The sequence below is a fragment of the Loa loa genome (genome assembly GCF_000183805.2).
Source record: "Loa loa unplaced genomic scaffold supercont3.374, whole genome shotgun sequence".
NCBI classification, from domain to species: domain Eukaryota; kingdom Metazoa; phylum Nematoda; class Chromadorea; order Rhabditida; family Onchocercidae; genus Loa; species Loa loa.
The window spans coordinates 1,545-24,043 of record NW_018108554.1 but is presented as its reverse complement, the minus strand read 5'-3'; the positions used below and the strand labels follow the sequence as shown (position 1 = coordinate 24,043).

Genomic DNA, 22,499 nt, shown 5'->3' with positions numbered 1-22,499 from the left:
AATACCAAACTTTCTAGCATTTGCGAGAATAGGCTTTCTCGGCAGAATAGACTGCACTGGACTCTTTATTTTTTATATATAATGAGATTTTATATAATGAGCAGTGGAGACATTGCGTCCAATTAAAACCCACTCGGATACATGTAGCATGTAGCACAATGTAACTTGAATAGGTCAACATATTTACGAGTCACCTGTTTCACAAAATCATTTGTCGTATTCAAACGCACATGGTCATGAATTCATTCTACATACACAAAGTTTCTTCTAAAAAGGAAATATCTAAAATTTCAAAATCGACAGACGTTGGTAGTAATAGTTTATTGCAGACCAAATGGGATATCTAGCTGATTTGGCGCTCATTTTGTAATTTTGCTATATGTATATAATAACGAAATTTCTTTTTGAAAGGTTGAAAAGAAAAACAAAATTTCTTGTTGTGTATGTTAAATGATAAACATCAATAGCTATTTTGGAAAATAAGAGAAAATATTTGAAATCTCTCATAATACATTTGAAGTTCAAAAAGTATCACTAAAAAGGATTTTTAGAAGATTGGAAAAACAATGGTGAAGGAAGGACATTGAAAAGCATGAAAGATACGAAATATCTTAAATACCCTTCTGATATGCCATCCTCATCAATTTTCGAAAGCTACCTCAGGGATTTCGCTATTATGTATATGTAGCGAGATGAATGCCATTTATTTGTAAAATCAGCCAGATATCCCATTCTGTGCACTCTATAAATTGTCATTGTTGATGTCTGCTGATTCCGAAATCCAGGCATATTCATTCTATAATATACCCAACTCTTGATATTCTGTGACTTCTGGGTTCTATGATATTAATCACGTTTGATGTGTTTGAAACACCCGGTGCAACATTTCAATTATGTATAATGAAAAGAGACATTGGGGATAAAAAGCAACTTCTTCGATATTTAATTTTGGTAATCACTGAATTGTATGTACTTTCATTACATTAGTTCCACCACTTAAAAAGATTCCGGACAAACTTTTAGATTTGAAATTTAATTAATTACCAAAATCTAACTGATCGACTAAATAAATTTATCGTTCCATCCCTTATACACGCAATCAAACTTTGCGTAATTCCATCCTAAAATTTACCTGAATTTTCTTCGCACTGCCGATCCCGCTACTTTTACTTCGACGTGCGCTGAGAACCTTAACAAACTTTTCCGTCTCCATGCTGATTGACAGATTGGGCACTGAATTCTGCCAACTTTCACATACGTCCTGTGAACTAATATTCCTAAGAACTAATAAGAAGTCCCGGTTATCTTATGATGAAAATAAAACGACGGTTCACGTAGGTGATTTCGGGGTGAAGATTGAAATAGACTGCAAATATTCCATGTATTTGTCTGCCGAAAAAGTGACTTGAATTCCAATGTTTTATTCGAAAATGATTTCTGAATATGTAGAAAAGTGGGACGGAATCAAAAGAAAGTCACGTAAGAAAACTTGTCACTGAAAAAATAATTACTAAGTGTTAATTTCCAAAAATGTAGCATACTGAATGAGCTTATTAATATCAACAGTGCCTTTGATCATTCCACAGGTTACTTTAGTAAATGCTTGCGGGATCGGTCCATATGGTGAAGCATCCAGGTCCTTAATCTCACGCACTAACTGAGATGTCATTTTTGGTATCACATAACCATCCTTCAGTTGCCAACCTATTCGATTCAAAATCTGCAACTTTGAGCGATATGAAATAAAACTACAATACAGAACATGGAGGGATAACCTTAGTTTTAAAAACATGGTATAGACTATATGGAGTTATTTCTTATCTGTCTATAACATGACCGATGAATATACCACAAAGCACTAAACTGATTCGAACTCTTCGGTCGTCCAGTACCCACTGACGACTTAGCATGTGATGCTATCTGCTTCACTATTCCATTCAGTCTACCTATGTTTGATGATTCAGATCATTTGGTCTTTTGAAAACATCCATTACAATTTACGAAAGGCTTTCCTATCAAAGAATTGGCAGACAGCATTTTAAAGATTTTGAATAACATAAATCAATAAGCATATCTCGTATATCAACAACCTTCTGTAATTCGTTATTTGAGTCTGCATCAAGCATTTCAATTAATTTTTTTGCTTCAATATTAATATACGTATGTTCAACCATTCGTAACACCGATAAAATGATTCGCTTATGTACTTCCGTTACCAGATCTCTGAAAAAATGTCAAAATTGTAATAAATGACAAAAAAAAAAATCCAGTAGAAATAAGAACCAGCCAAGCGATGATAAAATTTATGAAACAACGAAGTAACTTTCTGTTTTACTTTTCTGCATTTTCAATATTCAGAAATCAGGAAGCAAATCTTCCTCAAGCATAACCTCAATAGCTCTTCCTCTTTTAGTGGAACGTTTCTCAAGAAATTCTGACTGCATTAGACTCTACTATACTAAAACGGAAACCAGCAGTGCTAAGGATGTGACCAAGTCAACAAAATATACTTGATTGGATTCTCAAAGTGTGAATTCTTCATCAGACGAAGAGCAACTCCAGTATCACCGTCCTCCAGATGATGACAGATAAGCATGAGTGTATTCAGATTGATATTTGTTGCCGATATTTCGGCGCGGAGACGACACTGGCGCGCCTAAAAACATACAAAGAATCGGAAGTCATATAGAAACCGCACGAGAATATTGCATAAACTAGTAAACTGGAAAGGATTCTGATATACCAATCCATGTTCTTTCCGTTTCTATGAATCTAATGTCATTAGTTCTTAGTATAGGATTTAAACAAAACTAGGGTCAAAAAAAGACAAACTTTTGCCCAATCTTCCTTAATCATATAAAAGATCAGTAAATGTGAGAAAAAGTCGACATCAACATCGCGTTCATTGGATTGAATTTCACGTTGTTCGAATGATAGCAACTTTGAAGCAAAAGGTGAAGAGGCCTAAACAGTATAACAAGTTATCAGAGCTGCTTGTTAAAATGAATAACACTAAAAAAATTACTTCTTCACGTCTTTTTATTTCTTTAAGTTTTGTTCAAAAAAAAAAAATCGATCAAATTTGGCATCTCTATCAAAAAAAAAAAAAAAGAAAGAAAGAAAATCGAAAGCTAATACATGATCAACAACTGGAGCGCCAGTAGCTCTACAAATTTAGAAAAAGAGAAAAACTTTTGTAAAAACACAAAATAAAACCTTTAATTCTTCCTCACCAAAAGAAATTGAAAAGCTGAATATAGCAACAGTAACAACAAAAATTATGTAGCATGAGGTGAATACTTCCATTGAATATATTCCATTTTAACCACTTTGCAATGTACTAACTAATCTAGAACTGTCAAAGAACTAATTAACCGGAAATACTAACAACGTATGGAGTATTACTAGCACCAGTAGAATGGTGCATTGAAAATGACGGTGTAGGAAGGATATCTTCCGCATCCATTTGTAAACTTTCGTCTGAAATGAAGAACCAAACCACTGCGAAATTAAATTTTGGCTAATATTCTTTTTCCAGTAAATTATGGCTGAATATAATAAGCAAACTAGCAGAAAGCTACGAGTAAATGCCTTGCTGGCCTATACCACAACTGTGAAAACAACCAAAGTTCACCGTTTTTTGAAACAACAGCAGAAACAACAGATCCACCAACTTGTTCTTTACTTGAATTCTCCGAAACGTCAAGAATCTCAGACATTTGCTGGAATAAAAGAAAAACTTGATTTGCTCAAGATTTAAAAAGAATGAAATTTAAAGCAAACTCTGAACACCAGTGAAGATAGGTGAGAGAAGGACAGCCAAAACACGTTACAGGAGAATAGGTATTCCTGACAATATAAATTTCAGGATAGGTAGAAGATATTATAACAAAGATTACGCATGTCTTCTCTCCCGGGAAATTTGGTCGATCTGACAGATCATAACCGCCTTTCACCATGCTCAGTCTAAAAGTGTAACACTAAGGGACATAGCATTTGAGCAAAACTTGCATATATGCAAAAAGAACAGTGACATATACAAAGTATAAGAGGGATGGAATTTAATTTTATTTTCAAATTCGCAATGAAACTTGATCCAGTACCATGAAACACTTCACGCTTCCAACTCTCTCCAGAATCGAAAATCACCGAAATACGGCCGTCTTTGCAGACCGAGATCACGCATTACTAATAAAATGTCAATAAATGCAACAAAAAAAAAGTGTGTGAATTTAATGACTACAAAGCTAACTCATGTTCCAGTTCATAAAAAAGCCTACTCCATCAATGTGGGGACTCACTAGTTACAATCGGAGTATGAAGATGTATTGTTCCTTTCTCCTTCCTTCTTATCGTGGATTCTACTGATTTTTTGTTCGCCCCTTATCTTTATACCTTTAGAATGTGGAACTTAGTAATGACACAAAGGGAATCAGTTAACATATAACATTAAACTACTGATTAAACTCTAGGAACTAAACGCATCATTCACTGGTCTGATAAAGGCAAATAAAGTTTGATATGAAATACTAGTTGAAGACAAAAACAAACGACTCAAAAAGATATATTTCTACTTTATTGTTCTCAGTAACTCGAAACAATCTACCATCATTACACTGGCATAAACGGGTTCAACAGAGATAAAGAAATTACAAACCAACAGATTAACTAGTACTTTTTTTTCAAAAACCAGATTTAGCAGAAAAAAGCTTACCAGTTTGGACCAACAAACAATTATCCCTACAAATTGAAAAATAATTTTAATTCAAAGAACTAAAAACAAGAAATGACATATAAAGCAGTTCATCAACATTACCGCGATGACAAGAAAATGTGACTCTCTGGTGGGTTGAAAACGTCTGGTGGACCAGATTTGGCATTCGTTTTCAACCTTTACTAAGCTCCATTTTTCATTCAACAATGTAATGAGTAGCCAAAACAAAAAAGATAAACGGAAATTACGATAGGGCGAAATGAGCATAATTCAAATACAAAATAAATCCATCGAAAATGCGATAAATTGAAGATTTCTACAAGTGATCCAAACCATTCACTTGCGCAAATAATGGATCAAATTTTGTCAAGAAAATATTTGGACGGCTTCGAGCCAACTGTTTTGAATATGTGATTAACTCGAAAAATGAAGGAAAAATAAATTTTCATCAGTTAAAACTCAAATCAATAATGATGAGAGGTCATATTTTCAACCTTGGAAGCAAGACAATTTGCACCAGTAACATAAATCAAAAATGTTTGAGAAAACACCGCAAGCAATGAGCATATTTTACTTACAGCAAGACGAAACTCTGAAATAATATGAGGACAAAGGAAGGTAAAACTGACTGGTAAAACTGTACAGGCATGAACCCACAGAGACAAGGCATGAACCCACATAGACATGTTACAAGTAAAGAATGGAACACATCAATTCAGGAACAAAAACGCCAACATCGTTCACTTGTACAGTAAAACAGATTCAATGTGGTTCAAAAAATGCAGAATTTAGTTCGAAATTTGGAACGAAAAGGTGAAATGAATTGTAAATCTGTTAACCTATATGTAATAAAATTATTTTAACGTAAATTCTATTAAGAAAATATTATAATTTCGATTTAGAAAGTACAAACAGGAACTTATCCGGATGCAAATTTCCATTCCTGTCTACATAGAGGACATTGCGGTCGAGCTGCATTTTGAGTTTCAGTCCATTTCACAATGCAGTGCATATGAAACGCATGCTTGCATGCCCCTAATGCCTGAAAAATAGTGCACATAATGAAACCACACGTCACAATTAAGCAAGATGGATGGTAAAAGATATTAACAAAGATTCGCAAAATTCATAATCCTTGCTCCCATGGAAAGGTGCGAGCGCTACTTGCTCAGAGGCCCAATAAAAACTGGACTATGAGTTAAACGTGAAGAATTAAAATACTATTTCAACTTTGCTTAGTGCAAAGGGAGAAAACTAAATAAACATTACCAAGGGACATTCATCACCAGGTGTTTTACATTCAATGCAGCATGCCTCAAATGGCATTCGACAAATACCACAAGTTTCATCACCTGCCACCCATTTCCATGATGCAGCCACCTAAAAAATAGGTATAATGAAATACTGGGGTCCGTGGAATGCCCTTTTCTCCCTTCATTACTTCGCTTCAAAATACATGAAAATTACGCATCTGTGAAACTGCGCAAATCAATATCACTTGTAGATTTTTTAATGAGGGATGATCCACTCAATCAGAAATGCCATTAAAATTTGTTTAAGAAGGAAAATAAGGTTTTCTTTTTGTAATCTCGATTTAATCCAATGCGTAGTTACGCAAAGTTAGCGGATTTCATTTAAGGCTAATATTGAGCCAATTCTAATGTGTTTCTACTCTGACAGTCTGGTATTCTTATATTAGAGCACAGACCTTGACGAGATGCATAATGAACATCCCTATCGAGATAGGGAGTGCAAAAGCTGGAATCAGTATTATCTGACCAAATGTGATAAGCCTTATTAAAGCCACGTCAAGGAATTCAAGAGCACATGAACAAATGTGGAATTATTTAAAGTCAGATAATCTGGATCACCAGCAACCCGATTAAGAAGAGTAGAAGAAATGACTGACATTAAGCAATACATGAATTCAAACATCTTTCAACAATTCCGTATATGAGAAAGAAAATGTAAGTTACACAAACATACATTCCATTTGAGCACCGTGATTTTCAAACGAGTTGATGAGGGCAGTTTCAACGGTTGTGGGTAAAATCTTATGGATGAAGACGGATCACGACGAACAGGATTCTGAAAACTGCCACTATTCTCTTCAGCAGCATCCGATTCCTGGAACTACATTCACATAATTCCTAACTGATGACCAATATGACTGACAGTTGACCGTAATTGCCCAACGATTATCTCAGAACTGCACATTTTCAAAATTACAATTCATCAATTCAGATGTTTAAAGAATCAAAAGGAGTGTCGAAACTAAAGAGATATAATATAGAGAAGGACGATGCATTGTAAACCTCTTTGCCTGATAAAAATGCGCAAAAATTAAAATAATTGAAGTAATGATAACATGGATCAAACCTACCGCTCAATAAATACAGTAAAAACCTACATTACTATTTAGATCCCGATGCATCAAATGTGGCAGACGAAAGCTTCCGCCTCGTGCTGTTTCACTCACACTATTCGCAAAACCTTCACTGTCTGAAATGCAACAAGTAAAAAATCTGACCCTCAGAAGGCAAAAAGGAGAGCAAAAAATAGGTCCGGATTCTACAGCAATCATCACCATAATCTTTTAATCATTCCGTTGCATTCCATATTCCACTAATGAAGTGATTCTATGTCAGATATGCTATGCATCAAACTTAACGTTTTTCCTCTCAGTCAAATAAAAACCTACTTAAGTACTCTAGCTGAGGTTCAGTATAAGCTTCCACAAGAAACAGTGGCCCAATATTTTTTATGAGCAAATTGTTTATAAATTCTCTCACCACAGAACATGTCAAAAACTAGCGAGATAACATATATAGCATAAAGCATCTATTTTTCAATTCATAAGAAGTGGGTTGAAACGAATGATGGCCGCTTACTACAACCAAATTTTCACGGCTGACATAGTGGAAGCAAATACCGAAAATAAATATTTCTGGAAAACTGACGCGCACTTTCCCTTTGTTCGCTACTGTTACTTGGGTCACTTGCTGATGGAGAATACAAGTCCCGGATCAGAGCCAACTCCTAAAACAAAAAGCAATTTCGCCCTTTTCTGTAAAGTACAAAATATTTTATCTTAAATTAATATGAAAAACAACTGATAATAACTAACAACATCGCTGAATTCATTCACTTGAGTTGATGATTCGCCAATGATATCATTATTGTTCTCTGACTCATTTAGGCGATTACTGCCGTCACCACTATGGTCACCGTTTTCATCGTTTATTGACGATATCACACCAAATGATAATGAATTAGTAGTATTCGTCAATAAGGATAACGATTCGTTAGTAGCTACATCGGCATTGGAACCACCTGCACCGCTGCTTTCATCCATCGGTTCTTGTGCTTAAAGCATTACTCCTGTTTAATTCACTAATTAGACTTGGTTAATTTCTTGTATCCAGATGCTTTCGATTAAAGAAATATCATTGTATTTGTGAACCTTACAGAAAAAACAAGCGAAAAAAACTTCTAACAAGTAAAAAAAAAAGCACTGAGGACTTCTGAAAATCATGCAGAAGGGAAGTTAAAATGAATAATGCTGACCATGCCGATGATTTAGCAAGGCCAAATATTCCATATACGATTCCATATGTGTAGATGAATCATCCTGAGGATAACTGAAAACATCTCTCGAACGTCGTCTTGCCTGAAGAATAAATTCGCAAACAAAACTTGATTACGATTCCTGGAGAATTCTCTGCTCTTAATGATCTTTAGCAATGAATAATATTCTGATATTGCACTTCCTATATCACTTGAAAGCATTTGTTGATTGTAAATATTCAGTGTAGAAGGCAATAGTCTTCTAACAGAACAAACGCTTCGCACATGTCTCCTACCTGCCATTAAAGGCTGTTCTGTACTTTATAACTTACTGCACTGTTGTCTGTATCGAAATTACTGCTGTCTATATCGAAATTACGAAGTGCTGCTGCCAATGACGGTGAGCTTGAAGAAGAAGAAGAAAACGTATTCTGATCAGCTTCTTCAGAAAGTTGTGAACTTGAATTTGACGTCGTATCTAGAGCATAAGACACTGGCGACCTATAAATATCAAAGTTTTTCTCAGTAAAATTTTGATTTGGAAAAAAGTAAACGAGATAAGTTAATTCATATAATTTGTATAATTTACAATAGGTGGTGTTAAACGACGTGAACTATGCATAATCGTGTTTGGAACTTACAAAAGCCGGATATAAAATTACTACCCTACTGGAAACAACTGCTTTCAAACGTTAAGGCAATAGCTGCGTGTGTCATAACGGCAATGAAAACAATTGCTAAAACAATCCAAATAGAATCATAGAAAACTTCACGTCTATAAAGTGCATAAAGATAACTTTAAACTCTTGAATAAACGTACAAGTTTCCATGGCTTCTTTCATGCGACATGGTTAACTAGAATTGAGGAAAGTTCGGATACGGTCATTCCCAGGAATACAATAACCACCACTGCCTAAAAAATAAATTATACGTCTCAACAATTAATATTGACACAGGTACAAAACGCACACCTTCACAACTTGTAAGACACAAGTTCGACTTAGAAAGTGCCGAACAACCTCTCTTCCCTATTTTAACATCTCACATCTAATCTTGATGTTGATACTGGTAGTACTTCAGCAGAATATAATCTGTTAAACTAAACAATACAGTGATTCCAGGAAAAAATGGAGTCAAAAATGAAAAAATGGAATTCCCACTATTCTATACACACCTAAGGGCAAAAAGTATTCTCTCTACTTCAATATTTAACATCACCGTTGCTTCCCTCGCCAGAAATCCTAACAACAGCGATGTAAATTTATAGCAACTTTCAAATACAACCGCTATTAAAGAGTTACAAAATATTCAAGCTCTCAAACTGTGGCAATATTTCTGTGAATTACATTTCCTCTGATAAATTGACTTCAAAGCCGTTTAAGAAATGCTAATATTTCCACAAAATCTAATCGGAAACGTTACCACAATGCGGATTTCCGTGATTGGTAGTCTGAACCAAAGCATTACACTGAATTCATATGCTAAATTCAAACACTTCCGGTCAAGGGAAATACAAACAGCGAATGAATTAAACGAAATGATTTGGTGGTTGAATTGGCAGCCTTCTTCGCGAGATACGCTTCACTGAATGATTAGGAGGCAGTCCTGATGAACAGTAACAGAACAATGGTAATCCAGAAAATTATTTCAGCATACTTTCATTTTAACAGAATGCAACGTATAATAAACAACAGATCGTAATACCTTACTATAACAACAACCTTAAGGAATATTGTTAGCTCTTCCCCATTTCGGTTTACAATACTACGAAGGATAAATTCTTAAATAGCCACAAAAATGAAACTCGACTAATTTGCAAAGTTACTTTGTTATTATATACAACAGATTTCAGGTCACCATTTCCTTTTACTCCTTCACGCAGAAATACTGAATGCTTCCTGGTGCAAATTCACCAATAACACCTGTTAGAAAACTATTGTCCAGTTTATTATTGGATACAATTCTTAAATACGTACTTTGGTACATATAACGAAATTACTTGACTACTACATATGAAACTTTTACCGCAAATCGACACCTCCCACCATTTTCTCACTCTACAAAAAGTCTTCAACATGAACAACTTAGCAAATGTATAGGCCCTTTTGTTTCTCATAATTTACCAACATTTTATTGCCAGAAGTTTCAGTTCTCAACCGGTTAGTTTACGTACCGACAAAATTTTTAAATTAAGATCAAATGTAAAAACATATCAGAACTTCATAAAATACAGAATAATAGCAATGGAAACGAAAAGCATCTTACTATTAATAGAATCATATAATACGATTCAAAAAAAAGTGATTATTGAAAGCAACAGCATAAAGTAGATTCTGGTGTTACCGCAGGGCAGAATCCAGAAAGTCTGGAAAGTAGAATGACGTCATATAGTTTTTCCCAGGACAACTATACATATTGCTTACATACAAACGGTATTGTTTGCATATAAACGCGATACCTTTATCTTCATGTATATATAGCGAAGTGTTTTTTGTTAGGAGCAATGATTTTCTACCGAGACAATAAAAATTAAGGATTTGCATTGAGATAATTAATAAATAACGAAGCAAATTTAGACGTGTCATTCAAAGGATGCACCTTCATGTAACTGGTGAATTGTCGTCGCAGTCCTGAGAGTTCAGCAAAAGATCGCTGTCTTGTGAATCGCACCTTAACAATCAACTTTTGTAATATATAAATACAGACACTTCAAAATATATTTTGTAAGTTACTAGGAATCAATGTTTTCAACCATCTGATGGAATACCGGAATAACACTCATGTCACAGGTCTCCATGATCACATTTCTTTTAAAAATTAGCATACAATGTTTGTTAAAAATTCCTTCAAATCAGACGTATTGGTAACATTAACTGAAGTAAAAAAGTTCGTTTCATTATCTGCGTTTTAATTTGCCTTAATCTTGCTTTCTGTCTTTAATCTGCGAATAAAGTCTTTTCAACGTGCCTTGTTCTTATCAGAGTCAACGGTAAGGAGAAGTGCGTTTCGGGTTTCAAAAATACAGATATATTCAACATTATATATGAGTTCACTATAAATAAAATTACTGAACCTTGTCATCGTCCAAAGTACAGTTTGGTACAATAAAGGTGTCGCCTGGCAAGGCCGTCCGTTGTTGCTGCATAATACTAGTTACAACTTCCTTAGTTATTTGATCAAGAGTATGCAGAAAATCTGCCGGCATAAGTGACGCAGTTTCAGTGCTTTCATTAGCAGATAAGTTTCTACCCTATAAAGAATGCACATCTCAGAATGAGAAAATATATAAATCCAGGAGTTTAACATATAAATCTAGAAACTAAACCAATATAATAATTGCGATATACTTGGGAATTCCGTACTTGAGTGGATCTCACCTCGAATAACCAAAGATACATATTCTCCAGAGGTAACTTCTTTTCATTTATTCCAAAAAAACAAAGGCATTGTTCGAAATTCGAGTCATATCTTCGACGAGCTGAATTACCAATCTCAATTTTAACCTTAAAAAGTGGACAATCCCACCGATTTGTAGCAGTGGGCTCTTCAAAACGCATCGCCAATTCCATTATATCATCTGCTTCGTATCTATAACAGACTTCCAAATACGATCCATCAAAAACTTCTTGGGAGGAAGAAATGTATGCAGTAAAAAGCCAACAAAAACCAAAACCAAGGAAAGATTACTCCATCTAATTTATTCCGCTTTCTATTTCCACAAACAGGACAGAACTTCTTATTCATAGGAATTCGTGAAGATGAAAAAAGTAGGACCTCCTAAACTTTGCTAACACACTTCTTCTAAGTCTTATTCCCCCACCTCCGCCACTTCCTCTAAGCCTTAAGCCTTATTAAATCCAGTCTGAAATCGAAATGAAGTAAGTTTCACATACTGTGATCCATGGACCAGTTTACCGACTACATTTAATATCAAATACAGCCTTCAATTACCCATGTCATTCCCTGCCGGTCTAGGCATCACATATTCCATATTCTATTTGTTTATCAGAGATTTATTTCATGCCGATTCGTCCAACCGAAGAAAATTAAAGAGGATAAAGCAAAACCACCTGTCGGCCTTTTTTTTCTCTAGATTAAGCTGCAGGCAAATATCCTCATTGGCATCGCAGTACAAAACACAGTATGTTGTTTGCATCAATTTTGCTATACAAAACAATTCATATCTGAAACCTGCAAGCTGAAATATCTTTATGCAGCATGAGATAAGTGGTACAACGAATTATACCGAAATGAAGCCTACCTTTGATGTAATTTAACGAATCGCAAATAACCAAACAATTTTCTGAAAGTAAGCGTTGCACCTCTGATTTTAGTATCGCACGATGCTCTCGTTCCTGTAACGGGGTAAGCAGATACTTCAAAAGCAAAAAGTCTTCTCAGCCATACAAAAAACATATGCTGATGGCAGACTTCCTCATATTACCTTTGCTATTTCATAACGATCAGTACCAAAGATATGCTATTAAAGCAATCAACGGTCACATCAATGCTATTTTTTACGTGATAAAAAATTGGTGATAACGAGGTCAAAGACAAGGAAAGAACAGTGTACAGCATTAAACAGAACCTTGTGAGAATCTCTGTATATCGATCTTGTAAATGAGGCATTTCTATTATCGGATACCACTTCAATTTCCTGAGACTTTCTTGTCATAATGAATCTACAGAAGCAATCAGTAATTGCACTTTTTCCAGAAGATGGTTTCCCACACACAACAACCAGTGGCATTTGCACCTTTCTAAAAATAATGTTTTGTGAAACAATCGTTGGACTCATTGAAATGAAAAAACGCCATACGAATACCTTAGTACTTCGTAAGCCCCATTACTTAGTACTTCGTATCACCTTAGTACTTCGTAAGCCCCATTACTCCTCCGGTCCCCTATGGTCATCCCTTCGGCGACCACCGAATGAAATAGCCACTATGAAACTAAAGGTTCCTTCATATATTACACCTGATCTTCTACGAGGGCTGTCTGGGATTACAAGCATCGAGTTTGCTCAGTCTTTTGCAGCGGTAGTAAGCATGTCTCCAGTAGTACCGATGGTGTTTTTTTCATGACCATGTTTCGAGGATAGACTATTACCAGCCGACTTTCTCTTGGGATGTAAATTGTTGTAATTATTGGATGAGTTAACATCTTGAATGATGTAATCGTTAATCTGGACATTATGATGGGAATTTCATTTCTTGATTTTCTATCTGTCCATCAATATCTCGCATGAGTTCCATTTCAGGCGGTTATCACTCATCTCCGATCTTCTTTATGCTTCGTATCTTACAGGTATAAAATTTCACATCAGTGTAATCTCGTACAATAAATAGCTCAGAAAATAGGCATTAACTAATTTTTTTAACTACTTAAACTATTTCTATGGAACGAGTTGGACGAAAAACCTTAATTTGTGCGTAGTTTCTTGCGAAAATCTCATTTTTTTTTAAAGTTCTCACTATACCCCAACACTCCCGAAATTCAGATCTTTTAGTGGGGTTTTTGATACTTCCCTTGTGGTCTTCGATCAGGTTTAATAACAATAATCGTTTCAGCTTTATGCTGCATATTCTTTTCATCTTTTAATTTTGTTGGTCTGGTACATATCTGCACCAAATTGTCAATTTAGTATTATTTCGTCAGATAATTCGTCCATCTGTATCCAAATTTTAGACAAAAATTTTGGAACTTTTTTTTATGCCCATTCTGTCCATTGTTTTGTTCCTTTCTTCCTATGGCGATTGATCTCCTTTTTTTTTTTCAGCAGGTACCCCCTAAACTGTTGTCCATTGTCACCTCGAAATTTGCTTTATTATGCTCTACAGTTGCACTGGAAAAACTAAACAGTCGCGAATATTTATGAACAAAAATTTTATGTTTTTTACGGTACATATCATCAGTTCAGCATTATTTTCAGGGATCTTTGGCATCTAAATTTCAGCAGGCCTTGTGGCTTTCGCGTCCAACTTCTAACTCGTTCCATAGGACTTCTCAATGCTTTTGTCAGATTCTTCATAGAATCGGTGGTCCAAGCACCAGTTTCTTGCACATTCATGGAGCGGTAATCAGTAAGCAAAATTTCCCGAGAAATAAAGGATCTTCACAGTAATTTTAATATCTTCCTCGTAATAAAAAAAAGTGTTAAAGTGAGGGACTGAAATAAATGAAGAACAGAAGAAATGAGAGAGCAGTTTTGTTGGAGTATACGGTTGTTTTTGCCAAAAATTGCAGTTGTTCTGGTAGACTATTTTCTAATTAAAAACGATATGGACCTTGCTTTTTATACTTTTCAGCGGTCCTGGTCGGAAGTCATTCGGAAGTGGTTTCCTCATACTACTGTTGGCAGTAGCTGCTAGTGGAGGTGCTGCATACTATTGGTATAGTTAATTATTCGTTTCATCAGAATTTAGTTTGCCTCTGTGTTGTTCAATGGAGGTGATCTCGAAAATGGCGAGGCAGCCGTTCATAGACGTACTGAAAAGCATTGTCGCGGTTATACTCTTAAGCCTCTGCTTCACTTGATGCCGACGAAAGCATAACTTAATCTTTCCATGTATCTCAGTTCCGAAACTGTGAAACATCAGAATTTTGTCTCTTTTTAATCTGATCTTGGTTTTCTCACTTTCTTCATGTTTGGATTTGTTAGATTTTAGATTAATGACCTTTCTTTATTTCGAGGTATTTCGAAAACGAAGAGAAAAAAGGAGGACATGAGGCGGATTTCTTGCTCAAAACAGTTACTGCACCTACATCGATATCCAAGGTTCCTGAGCAAGCGGTAAGCCAGGAAAAAGACCCCATATCACAAAGAACACAGCATGGAAGTTTGTATTTATGGAATATATACTTAAAAATGAATGCTATCCATCAAAATTCCTTTACCGGTTGATTATTTTTTTGTAAGCCTTTGTCATTAAGAGTGCCAAATGCATTTGATTTTACTTCATACTTTTTATGCTCATCAAATCTTGGCATTTCCTCATATTATTCCTTCATCTATTGCTTCGTCCATTTTTTACATATTACAAATTTTTGAGAACGCTGATAAAACTTTATTGTTTTGATTTTCAGCCATAGAAAAGATGCTGAAGACATCTTTACAGTCTGCTATTGAAAAAGTACATTCAGCAACAGAAGCAAAATACAGAACAGTCGATGTTATAAATGAACATACGCGTGTAATGAAACGAACAGTTGATGAAGGCGAAGTTAGTTATTGTTTTGATTTACAAGTTTTCGGCGTACTTAAAAAATAACATTTTAATGGTAACTGAATTTTTTAGAAGGGAGATTGGACACAAGTGACAAGTGCACTCCAAAAAGTTGAAAAAGCTGCGAATAATGATGCTATGGAGGAGAATGATGCCAGGAATTATTTGGATAGCGTCAGGAAGGTTGGTTGTCGCCGCTAGTAATGGATTTCTACTCATCTAGAAGTTTCCTCTGAATTTCCTTACGCTGTTTTGCTTTATTTTCGAACGATGGTATGAAGGTTTTGTAGATAATCGAACAAGGAGAAGCAGCCGAACCTACTCGCAGTAATCCTTTGCTACAAAATGCTCGTGAAACTATCCATAAACTTGATCGGCAACTTGATGAAATGAATTTAATAATCAAAAAAACTCGTGATGAAGGACGTATTCTCAGTGAATACAAAGATTTGATTGATAAGAGTCGGAAACAGTTTGCATCGGAGTTGAAATCAGTTCTTCCTAATGTTGATATTCACGCCCAAGGTTAATTTCCTGTGGATTAGAGAATTTTTGGGTAGTTGTCGAAAATGGTGAAAAAACTGACTTTATCATCTCGAAACTAATTAGACATAACGACTTCATTAGATGACTTGAAGTACGAAAACATAGAGTGATCGATAATCCACTTTAATTGTGATAATTGCGACATTCAGGTCGTTTCTGTATTACAGGATTTTTAGAATCAAGTGAGCTTCAGGCTTTTACACAGTTTTCAATTCCAGATTCTAAGTTAAACGAAGAAGAATTGAATGCATTAATTGCACATGCACATTTGAAAGTGGATCAGTTAAGGAAACAGCTTGCCGAACAGCAAGTATGCTTTTTTCTGGTTTAAATATATTCGGACCTGTTCTTTCTCTGACCATGAAAAAAAAATCAGAACTTTTAAAACAACATCCTTATAAATGCATCGTTTAGATCGAAATTCTGATTAAAATTTTTTTATTAGTGTGATTTGCCTTTAGTTTTTGACTCGCTTAATAAATCTATACTCAATCTGTTGTATATCTCTCTCACAGCTACCTGTGGTAAATAAATCTCGTTATGCGATGTCAGGTACTTCTGTAACAGTGAGGATTTTAGCGTAAAGTTTAACTTTTCCTTCTGGCATTATGACCGGAAGATAAGGATTTTGTTCTTTTTTTTTAGGTTCGCGAAAAACAAAATATTGCATGCGCTTTAGAAGAACAAAAAAAATCCCAAAGTAAACTAAACGAGGAGGAAGTAAATCTAAAAGTGCAAGCACTACGTGAAGAAATCCAGTTAGAAGCTGAGAAAATGGTAAGGATTCAGACTGTTGGTTCATATTATAACTAATAACGTATAATTTTTTGTTATCATATATAGAGCCTACATATTTCAGCTTTCCACGCAAAGACAACTTTGGGAAATCGAACTGGAAGAAAAGTTACAAAGAGCAGCTGCTGCTCATTCGGACCATATTGAAGAAGTTGTGCGTGTGCAAAGAAGTCTTTTTGAAATTGAAGAGAAACAGAAGGTTGGCTGTTTAAAAAGCTTCATGATTTTAAAAACTCATGAAAGGAAAAATCATTTCCAAATAGTTGGTAGCCGTCGGTGATCGCAATCTGTTTTTTGCTTTATCATTTTTTATTCACTTCTGTGTAAGCTGCATTTTGAGCTTATTTTAGATAGAAGGGGCGATTATCGAAGAGCGTTCTCAACTTAGCAAGGAGTTAGCAGCCGCACAGGGTAAACTAGAGGGGATCGAAACTGCCTTAAAGTCACGAACTTCACAGGTACTTTTTCTCCGGAAATTATGAAAAAATCAGTTTTTGTAATGAGAAAGAACTGCCAGCACATTTTTAATCGATAAATTCAATGCTTAGAGAAATCTTCTAACTCTATGATAAATGAAATGCATTTCCGTATTAAGTTTACCTACTACTTGTCAATCTTGTTTAATGCGCAACTATTTCATCAACTACCATTCGCAGATTAAACTGTTAGTGTTTGTTTTGTTGTACTTGACTAGCTAATCACTGCTTATCATTCATGATTCAAACACATCTAGAAACGGGGTAAATTATAAATCTTGTTTTCAAAATAATTACAAAAAAGACAATCACTTGTCTCTGACGATTACAAATTTCTGAAGGATATCGAAAATCGCCGTGCTAAGCAAATATGGATACTGTCCCATAATTTGATCGATTCCGTGATACATGGACGAAGAGGTGGTACTGATGATGATGCACGCCGTAAACCACTGGCAGCTGAGGTAATCGTATTATTGCTTTTTTTTAATGACTCAATTACAATCATGAATAATCTTCTATAAGCTTCTTCCATGGAAAGAAATTTTATAGCTTCAAATGATTCGAGAAGCTGACAGTAATGATGAATTTGTGGCGTGTCTGGTTAATGCACTTCCAGATGAAACAATATATAATGGTGTATATACTGAAGAAGATTTGAAGGCAAGATTCAGTAAGGTGGTTGTTTGGATTTTTTGCAAGTAATTCATATCTTGTATCTCACATCTATATATGTTTTACACTCAGTCTTTCAGCTATATAAAATCTGTCGCCGAGTAGCCAAAATGGATGAAAACAATGTTGGGGTATTCCAGTATGGTTTATCATGTTTGCAGAATGCGATGTCCTTCGATCCTCCTGGGAAATTTTCAAAAATGGTAACGAAGTCCTTCTTGAAGTCTGGTCTTAAGATGAACTTCCACCTAATGGTTTATTTTATGAGATTTATGAGATGGTCGCCAGCCTCTTTTTTCTATCACTTAAGAAGAGATATGAGATTGATTCATGTCACTTCAGTTCCAGTTACGTAGAAGATGAAAATGAATAAATTGTCAAGGCTAAATCCGAAGCCCTAAATTTATCGCTATATATTTCAGGCAAAATTTGATCCGATGACATTGGATTCATATGAAATACTATCAAGAGCAAAAAGTTTTGTCGCGGAAGGGGATTTGAATTCGGCGGTACGGATTCTACAACTTTTGACGGGTCCAGCAAGATTTATAGCACGTGACTGGATAAATGATGTACGAACACATCTTGAAGCACGCTTCGTTGCTGAATTGCTTGTTGCTCATGCCGCTGTCAATAATTATTCATCTGTATATTGATTTAATGCGCTACCAAAGAAATAGTTCATCGCTGATGTTTAATTTTTACGTGGATAAGTCGTAGCTCCAAGTAACTTTAAATTACTGGTTATGAGCAGATATTGGAGGGCATAACGAGAACGGTTCTTGATGATAACCAGATGGAATCGTTTTATTTGTAAAAAGAAATTCCTTTGATTTATTGATTAATTGATTATAATTCTCCGGTTCCTAATCTCTGGGAATAAGTTTACAATGACGATTTATTTCCGGGAAATCTGCGAAAATATATGCGTTTTTCAAGTACTATTTGAAGGATGACTGAAATAAATGTTGGTCATAATTAATTAATCGAGACCCACATAATTCAACCACAGGGAAGTAAGAGTCGTCTTTTATCTCTAATTCTTTAGTCTGTGAATATTCTTATTGCTGATGATATTCCTTGATCGGTAGAACAAAAAGGTAGTTTTTGTTGTCCTGCATTAAATAACTTTAGAAGGATCACTTACCATTCTATTAATTCCCTGAGTCTGTTTTTATGTTTCCAGACCTATGTAAAATCTCATTCAAAACTTCTAAGAGGTTTCAGATTTCTAGGGAAATTGTACATGGGAGCAGTAAAACATTTGTTGTTCATAAAGCATAACTAATCCAAATCCTATTTAACGGCTTCTTCTTTATGTATAGAGTATCATTGGAAATCACGATTTCTAATGGAACTGATTTTTTTTCGCCCAAAAAAGCAATGGTAACAATTGGTAGTAATGGAAAAATATATTTCGCTGAGATCGGATTCAAAATCATACCGGCATAATTGATAGCATGAAAGTAACGCTAGTATAATTAAAAAAAAACGAATCTGCATAGGAAAAATGTATGTAGGACACAATTAACTAAATTGTCAAATTATGTTCATAAAATTTTAAATTGGCTCGTAATTACTACTCATTGTCCAATGTTTCCTTTTTTTTTTCAAATGGCAGATTTCAGTATCATCGGTGTGCTTTGTATTGCTCGAAGTCTGAAATTATGGTTACTTCTTGGGAAAACGTTTGTCCAATCACAACCATGACCTCAAATTTTGACGACTATAAGTCCATTCTTCGTAAGCTTCAAGAGTACATCAACTACCGCTTGGAACCTTTGCTAGTCCATCAGTTTTGAAGACGAAAAGTGAGTGGTTCCATTCCTTCAAACCCAATTTCTTTTTCTTTCAAATGGTTCGTATGGTCTGTTGAGTAAAGGGAAAAAGGTCTTCAGCTCGTTTTAAACAAAAGTTTCTGTTGTTACCTTGAAGGGCCATATTTACTCGTAAAACTTTCTTTCCGCATTACAGAGTGCAAAGTACGAAAACGGCAGCACAGCATTTCGCGGATAGGTATACGAAATTCACGATTATGTTTACAATAAATCAACGGATTCATTAGGCTGAAAATGTTATTTTCAGCATGAAATCACGAATAGAGCAGAGAGGGTAACTATGTTTTGGGTTCTGCCACCTCTGCAAATCGTTCTTTATCTCATTGGTTCAAGCATATTTAACGTTTTTCTTTCCTTTTCTGAACCTATCATACCTTTTTGTATGGTGCAGTTGTAATTCCCAAACGAAACGTAATTTCAAACACTTTTTATCTATACCCATGTGATTCTAGACTTACTAGTTAGATTTGCAAGACAGTGAATTCTTCAATAAAAATATTAGTAGCAAAATAAAACGGCCAACAAACCTGTTTGAATAACCAAGCCAAAGTGCCAGATGATCCAACCAAGTTGGTGGCAACAGTCCTTGAGGTTTCAAAAGTGCCAAGAGAAAGAATGGTAACCAACATATCACAAAAACACTCATCATCATACCAAGCGTCTTACGTGCTTTTCCTTCACTTTTTTCATAAAATTTATTGGTATGCATCTGGAAAGCTAGTTTTCCTGATAATAGATTCTTAACAAAAATCTTAGTCTTGTCTAGCTTAAAAGTTGATAGGATCACCATGGTAATATTCCTCAGGAAATCATCTTAGAATGCTTGAAATATCTCGAAGGTGACGTCGAGACTCTTTCTTCATCTTGGTGGTACATTTTCGAGATAGCAAAGTTTATGGTATCTTAAAAATACTTATGAGCACATCTTATATTTTGATTGGCAAAAATCTGACAATGAAGTTTGTTAAGAACGCGATCAGTAAAATGCTTATAAATGCTAGGTAGGTAAATCAGTAAGCATTTGTAATGGCTTGACTGTGTTACTTCTCCATCATATCGTGGAGTTCCGTTGTTGCTACTGTTTGCAATTTAGATTGACTGCGTGAGAGCAATTGTAGAAAATGAGGGAATTTTACTGAGACTAGAATTCAATTGAAGTGGAAATTTTTAAAACAACTTGATTGAAATCTGAAGTCCATTATTTCTATAACTTCCAAATGCTTCTACAAATTTTAATCGAAAATGAAAGGACTACTTGAAACAACAAAAAGCGTACCATTGGTATTTTTTGTAAAATAACAGAGGGGCGATGATGATGACAATGATGTTGACGATTACTCCGATTTGACGGATTACTTAGACTAGCTGGACCATGCGGTTTGGCAAGGCTGATACCATTAACATTTCCATTTGTTCCAGCTGTCAATATACGCTCACGTTCAGCTAATCGTTTAGCAGCCAACCACATTTTTGCATATAATATTATCATGATACATGTCGGGCCATAAAATGCAATAATGGTGGCATATATTTGATAAACTGGATTTTGAATGACCTAGAAATTGAAAAAATACTTTTATGCGTGTATTTTAGCTGCTTATGGCTACAAGAAGTACACGATTAAACCCAAAACTGACTTGTTATCATCTTTCTGATATATAAACTCCGTAATGCTATCATTTCAGATATTAGGGATAGCTAGCTAAGGGATAGTCTGGTGATATGTGTTTAATTAATTAACTACTCAACTCCCTTAATCGTCCCTTCACCGTACATCTTCCATTTGGAAATATTAAATTCAACCTTAGCTTTCGTTTGAAGATTTTTAAGGATGAGTTACCAAATGTTTCAAGAAATAATGAGATGATTAACTGCCGGTTACAAGAGATTTTCAAATTATGTTCCCAAGAAGTGAAAGGTTTTCTTTCTTTAAATTAAAAAATTAACAAACAAAGTGACTTATGATTAAAAAATATATTTCAAATGTGAGTAGAACTTTGGATTGAAGCAAAAATTATATTTACATTTTTAAGATGTATTTCGAGCACCTTCCTTACGGATCTATGCCTAATAACAAACTATCTTCACACTTTTGTGAAATAAATCAAGTGAAAAAAGTTTCAAGAAACGAGCTACGTTTTGAGAGACTTGAGCCACGAAATGAAAATTCGTCTCTAGTTTACATTTCCAGAACTTTTTTTATCAAAGTATGATTTATGCCAAGTCTTTTAAGCTAAACCAACTTAATAGTGCTCATCTCTCTTTGCACGAATGCTTCTTTTAAGTTGATCTTCTTCTTTGCTTTCTTAGAGTGTAAGTGGTCAAGTATACTGAAAATGAACAAGCACAACAAAGCTTGTTCAGAAAAATAGATCGGTACTACATTATTCCATCGTTTGTTCACAGCTAGAAGTAAGAAGTGAATTGAAAATTGACATAAAAGTCTAAAACATTCTGAATTTTGAACCAAACATAATACTTCCGTGAACCCATATCATTTATTCTGTGAAGCACTTTTCTCATGTTCCCCACCTACACATACTCTCTCCGATTATTTACTTCATCTCCGTCTGTTTCTTGCATATATATATATATATATATATATATATATATATATATATATATATATATATATATATATATATATATATATAGTATAGTA

General features: G+C 34.8%; 5 protein-coding genes across 5 annotated transcripts; 1 reads left to right on the top strand and 4 right to left on the bottom strand.

Annotated features, from left to right (window-relative positions):
- Positions 1–1,412: 1,412 nt before the first annotated feature.
- Positions 1,413–3,974, bottom strand: LOAG_00858 (hypothetical protein). Its single transcript, XM_020445570.1, has 7 exons — positions 3,900–3,974; positions 3,635–3,722; positions 3,389–3,480; positions 2,833–2,964; positions 2,511–2,656; positions 2,091–2,223; positions 1,413–1,720 (listed from the first exon to the last, which is right to left on the bottom strand). Exons 1-7 carry the CDS (start codon positions 3,957–3,959, stop codon positions 1,511–1,513), a joined length of 861 nt encoding a protein of 286 aa, XP_020303986.1. The 5' UTR covers positions 3,960–3,974; the 3' UTR covers positions 1,413–1,510.
- Positions 3,975–5,607: 1,633 nt separating this feature from the next.
- On the bottom strand, positions 5,608–9,200 carry LOAG_00857 (hypothetical protein). The gene is made up of 9 exons (XM_020445569.1): positions 9,102–9,200; positions 8,614–8,782; positions 8,282–8,384; positions 7,842–8,080; positions 7,675–7,753; positions 7,125–7,216; positions 6,701–6,847; positions 5,984–6,094; positions 5,608–5,756 (listed from the first exon to the last, which is right to left on the bottom strand). The coding sequence occupies exons 1-9, from the start codon at positions 9,128–9,130 to the stop codon at positions 5,634–5,636; spliced, it is 1,092 nt and encodes a 363-aa protein (XP_020303985.1). The 5' UTR covers positions 9,131–9,200; the 3' UTR covers positions 5,608–5,633.
- A 1,409-nt stretch (positions 9,201–10,609) lies between these two features.
- Positions 10,610–13,049, bottom strand: LOAG_00856 (KTI12 protein). The gene is made up of 6 exons (XM_020445568.1): positions 12,870–13,049; positions 12,543–12,636; positions 12,352–12,472; positions 11,659–11,869; positions 11,355–11,531; positions 10,610–10,951 (listed from the first exon to the last, which is right to left on the bottom strand). The coding sequence occupies exons 1-6, from the start codon at positions 13,029–13,031 to the stop codon at positions 10,811–10,813; spliced, it is 906 nt and encodes a 301-aa protein (XP_020303984.1). The 5' UTR covers positions 13,032–13,049; the 3' UTR covers positions 10,610–10,810.
- A 34-nt stretch (positions 13,050–13,083) lies between these two features.
- On the top strand, positions 13,084–18,655 carry LOAG_00855 (mitofilin; the record flags this gene model as incomplete). The annotated part of the gene is made up of 16 exons (XM_003136395.1): positions 13,084–13,323; positions 13,542–13,588; positions 14,214–14,357; positions 14,590–14,673; positions 14,975–15,120; positions 15,368–15,504; positions 15,580–15,690; positions 15,798–16,032; positions 16,272–16,363; positions 16,699–16,830; positions 16,913–17,047; positions 17,199–17,306; positions 17,666–17,788; positions 17,877–18,002; positions 18,080–18,202; positions 18,422–18,655. 16 exons carry the CDS (start codon positions 13,084–13,086, stop codon positions 18,653–18,655), a joined length of 2,217 nt encoding a protein of 738 aa, XP_003136443.1.
- Positions 18,656–19,923: 1,268 nt separating this feature from the next.
- On the bottom strand, positions 19,924–21,305 carry LOAG_00854 (hypothetical protein; the record flags this gene model as incomplete). The annotated part of the gene is made up of 3 exons (XM_003136394.2): positions 19,924–20,065; positions 20,365–20,546; positions 21,114–21,305. The coding sequence occupies 3 exons, from the start codon at positions 21,303–21,305 to the stop codon at positions 19,924–19,926; spliced, it is 516 nt and encodes a 171-aa protein (XP_003136442.2).
- Positions 21,306–22,499: the final 1,194 nt, after the last annotated feature.

What these genes read in the sequence shown, in the direction of transcription:
- LOAG_00858 (XM_020445570.1), bottom strand. Translation starts at nt 3,959, where the DNA reads ATGGTGAAAGGCGGTTATGATCTGTCAGATCGACCAAATTTCCCGGGA. An exon ending in TTAAGGAAGATTGGGCAAAA is followed by an intron (nt 2,657 to 2,832) that starts GTTTGTCTTTTT and finishes GTATGTTTTTAG; the next exon opens with GCGCGCCAGTGTCGTCTCCG. An exon ending in CACTTTGAGAATCCAATCAA is followed by an intron (nt 2,224 to 2,510) that starts GTATATTTTGTT and finishes ACATTTTTTCAG; the next exon opens with AGATCTGGTAACGGAAGTAC.
- LOAG_00857 (XM_020445569.1), bottom strand. Translation starts at nt 9,130, where the DNA reads ATGTCGCATGAAAGAAGCCATGGAAACTT. An exon ending in TGAATGAATTCAGCGATGTT is followed by an intron (nt 7,754 to 7,841) that starts GTTAGTTATTAT and finishes TTTTTGTTTTAG; the next exon opens with GAGTTGGCTCTGATCCGGGA. An exon ending in CTGGTGATGAATGTCCCTTG is followed by an intron (nt 5,757 to 5,983) that starts GTAATGTTTATT and finishes ACTATTTTTCAG; the next exon opens with GCATTAGGGGCATGCAAGCA.
- LOAG_00856 (XM_020445568.1), bottom strand. Translation starts at nt 13,031, where the DNA reads ATGCCACTGGTTGTTGTGTGTGGGAAACCATCTTCTGGAAAAAGTGCA. An exon ending in TTCGTTAAATTACATCAAAG is followed by an intron (nt 12,473 to 12,542) that starts GTAGGCTTCATT and finishes TTCAGCTTGCAG; the next exon opens with GTTTCAGATATGAATTGTTT. An exon ending in GAGAAAAAAAAGGCCGACAG is followed by an intron (nt 11,870 to 12,351) that starts GTGGTTTTGCTT and finishes AGTCTGTTATAG; the next exon opens with ATACGAAGCAGATGATATAA.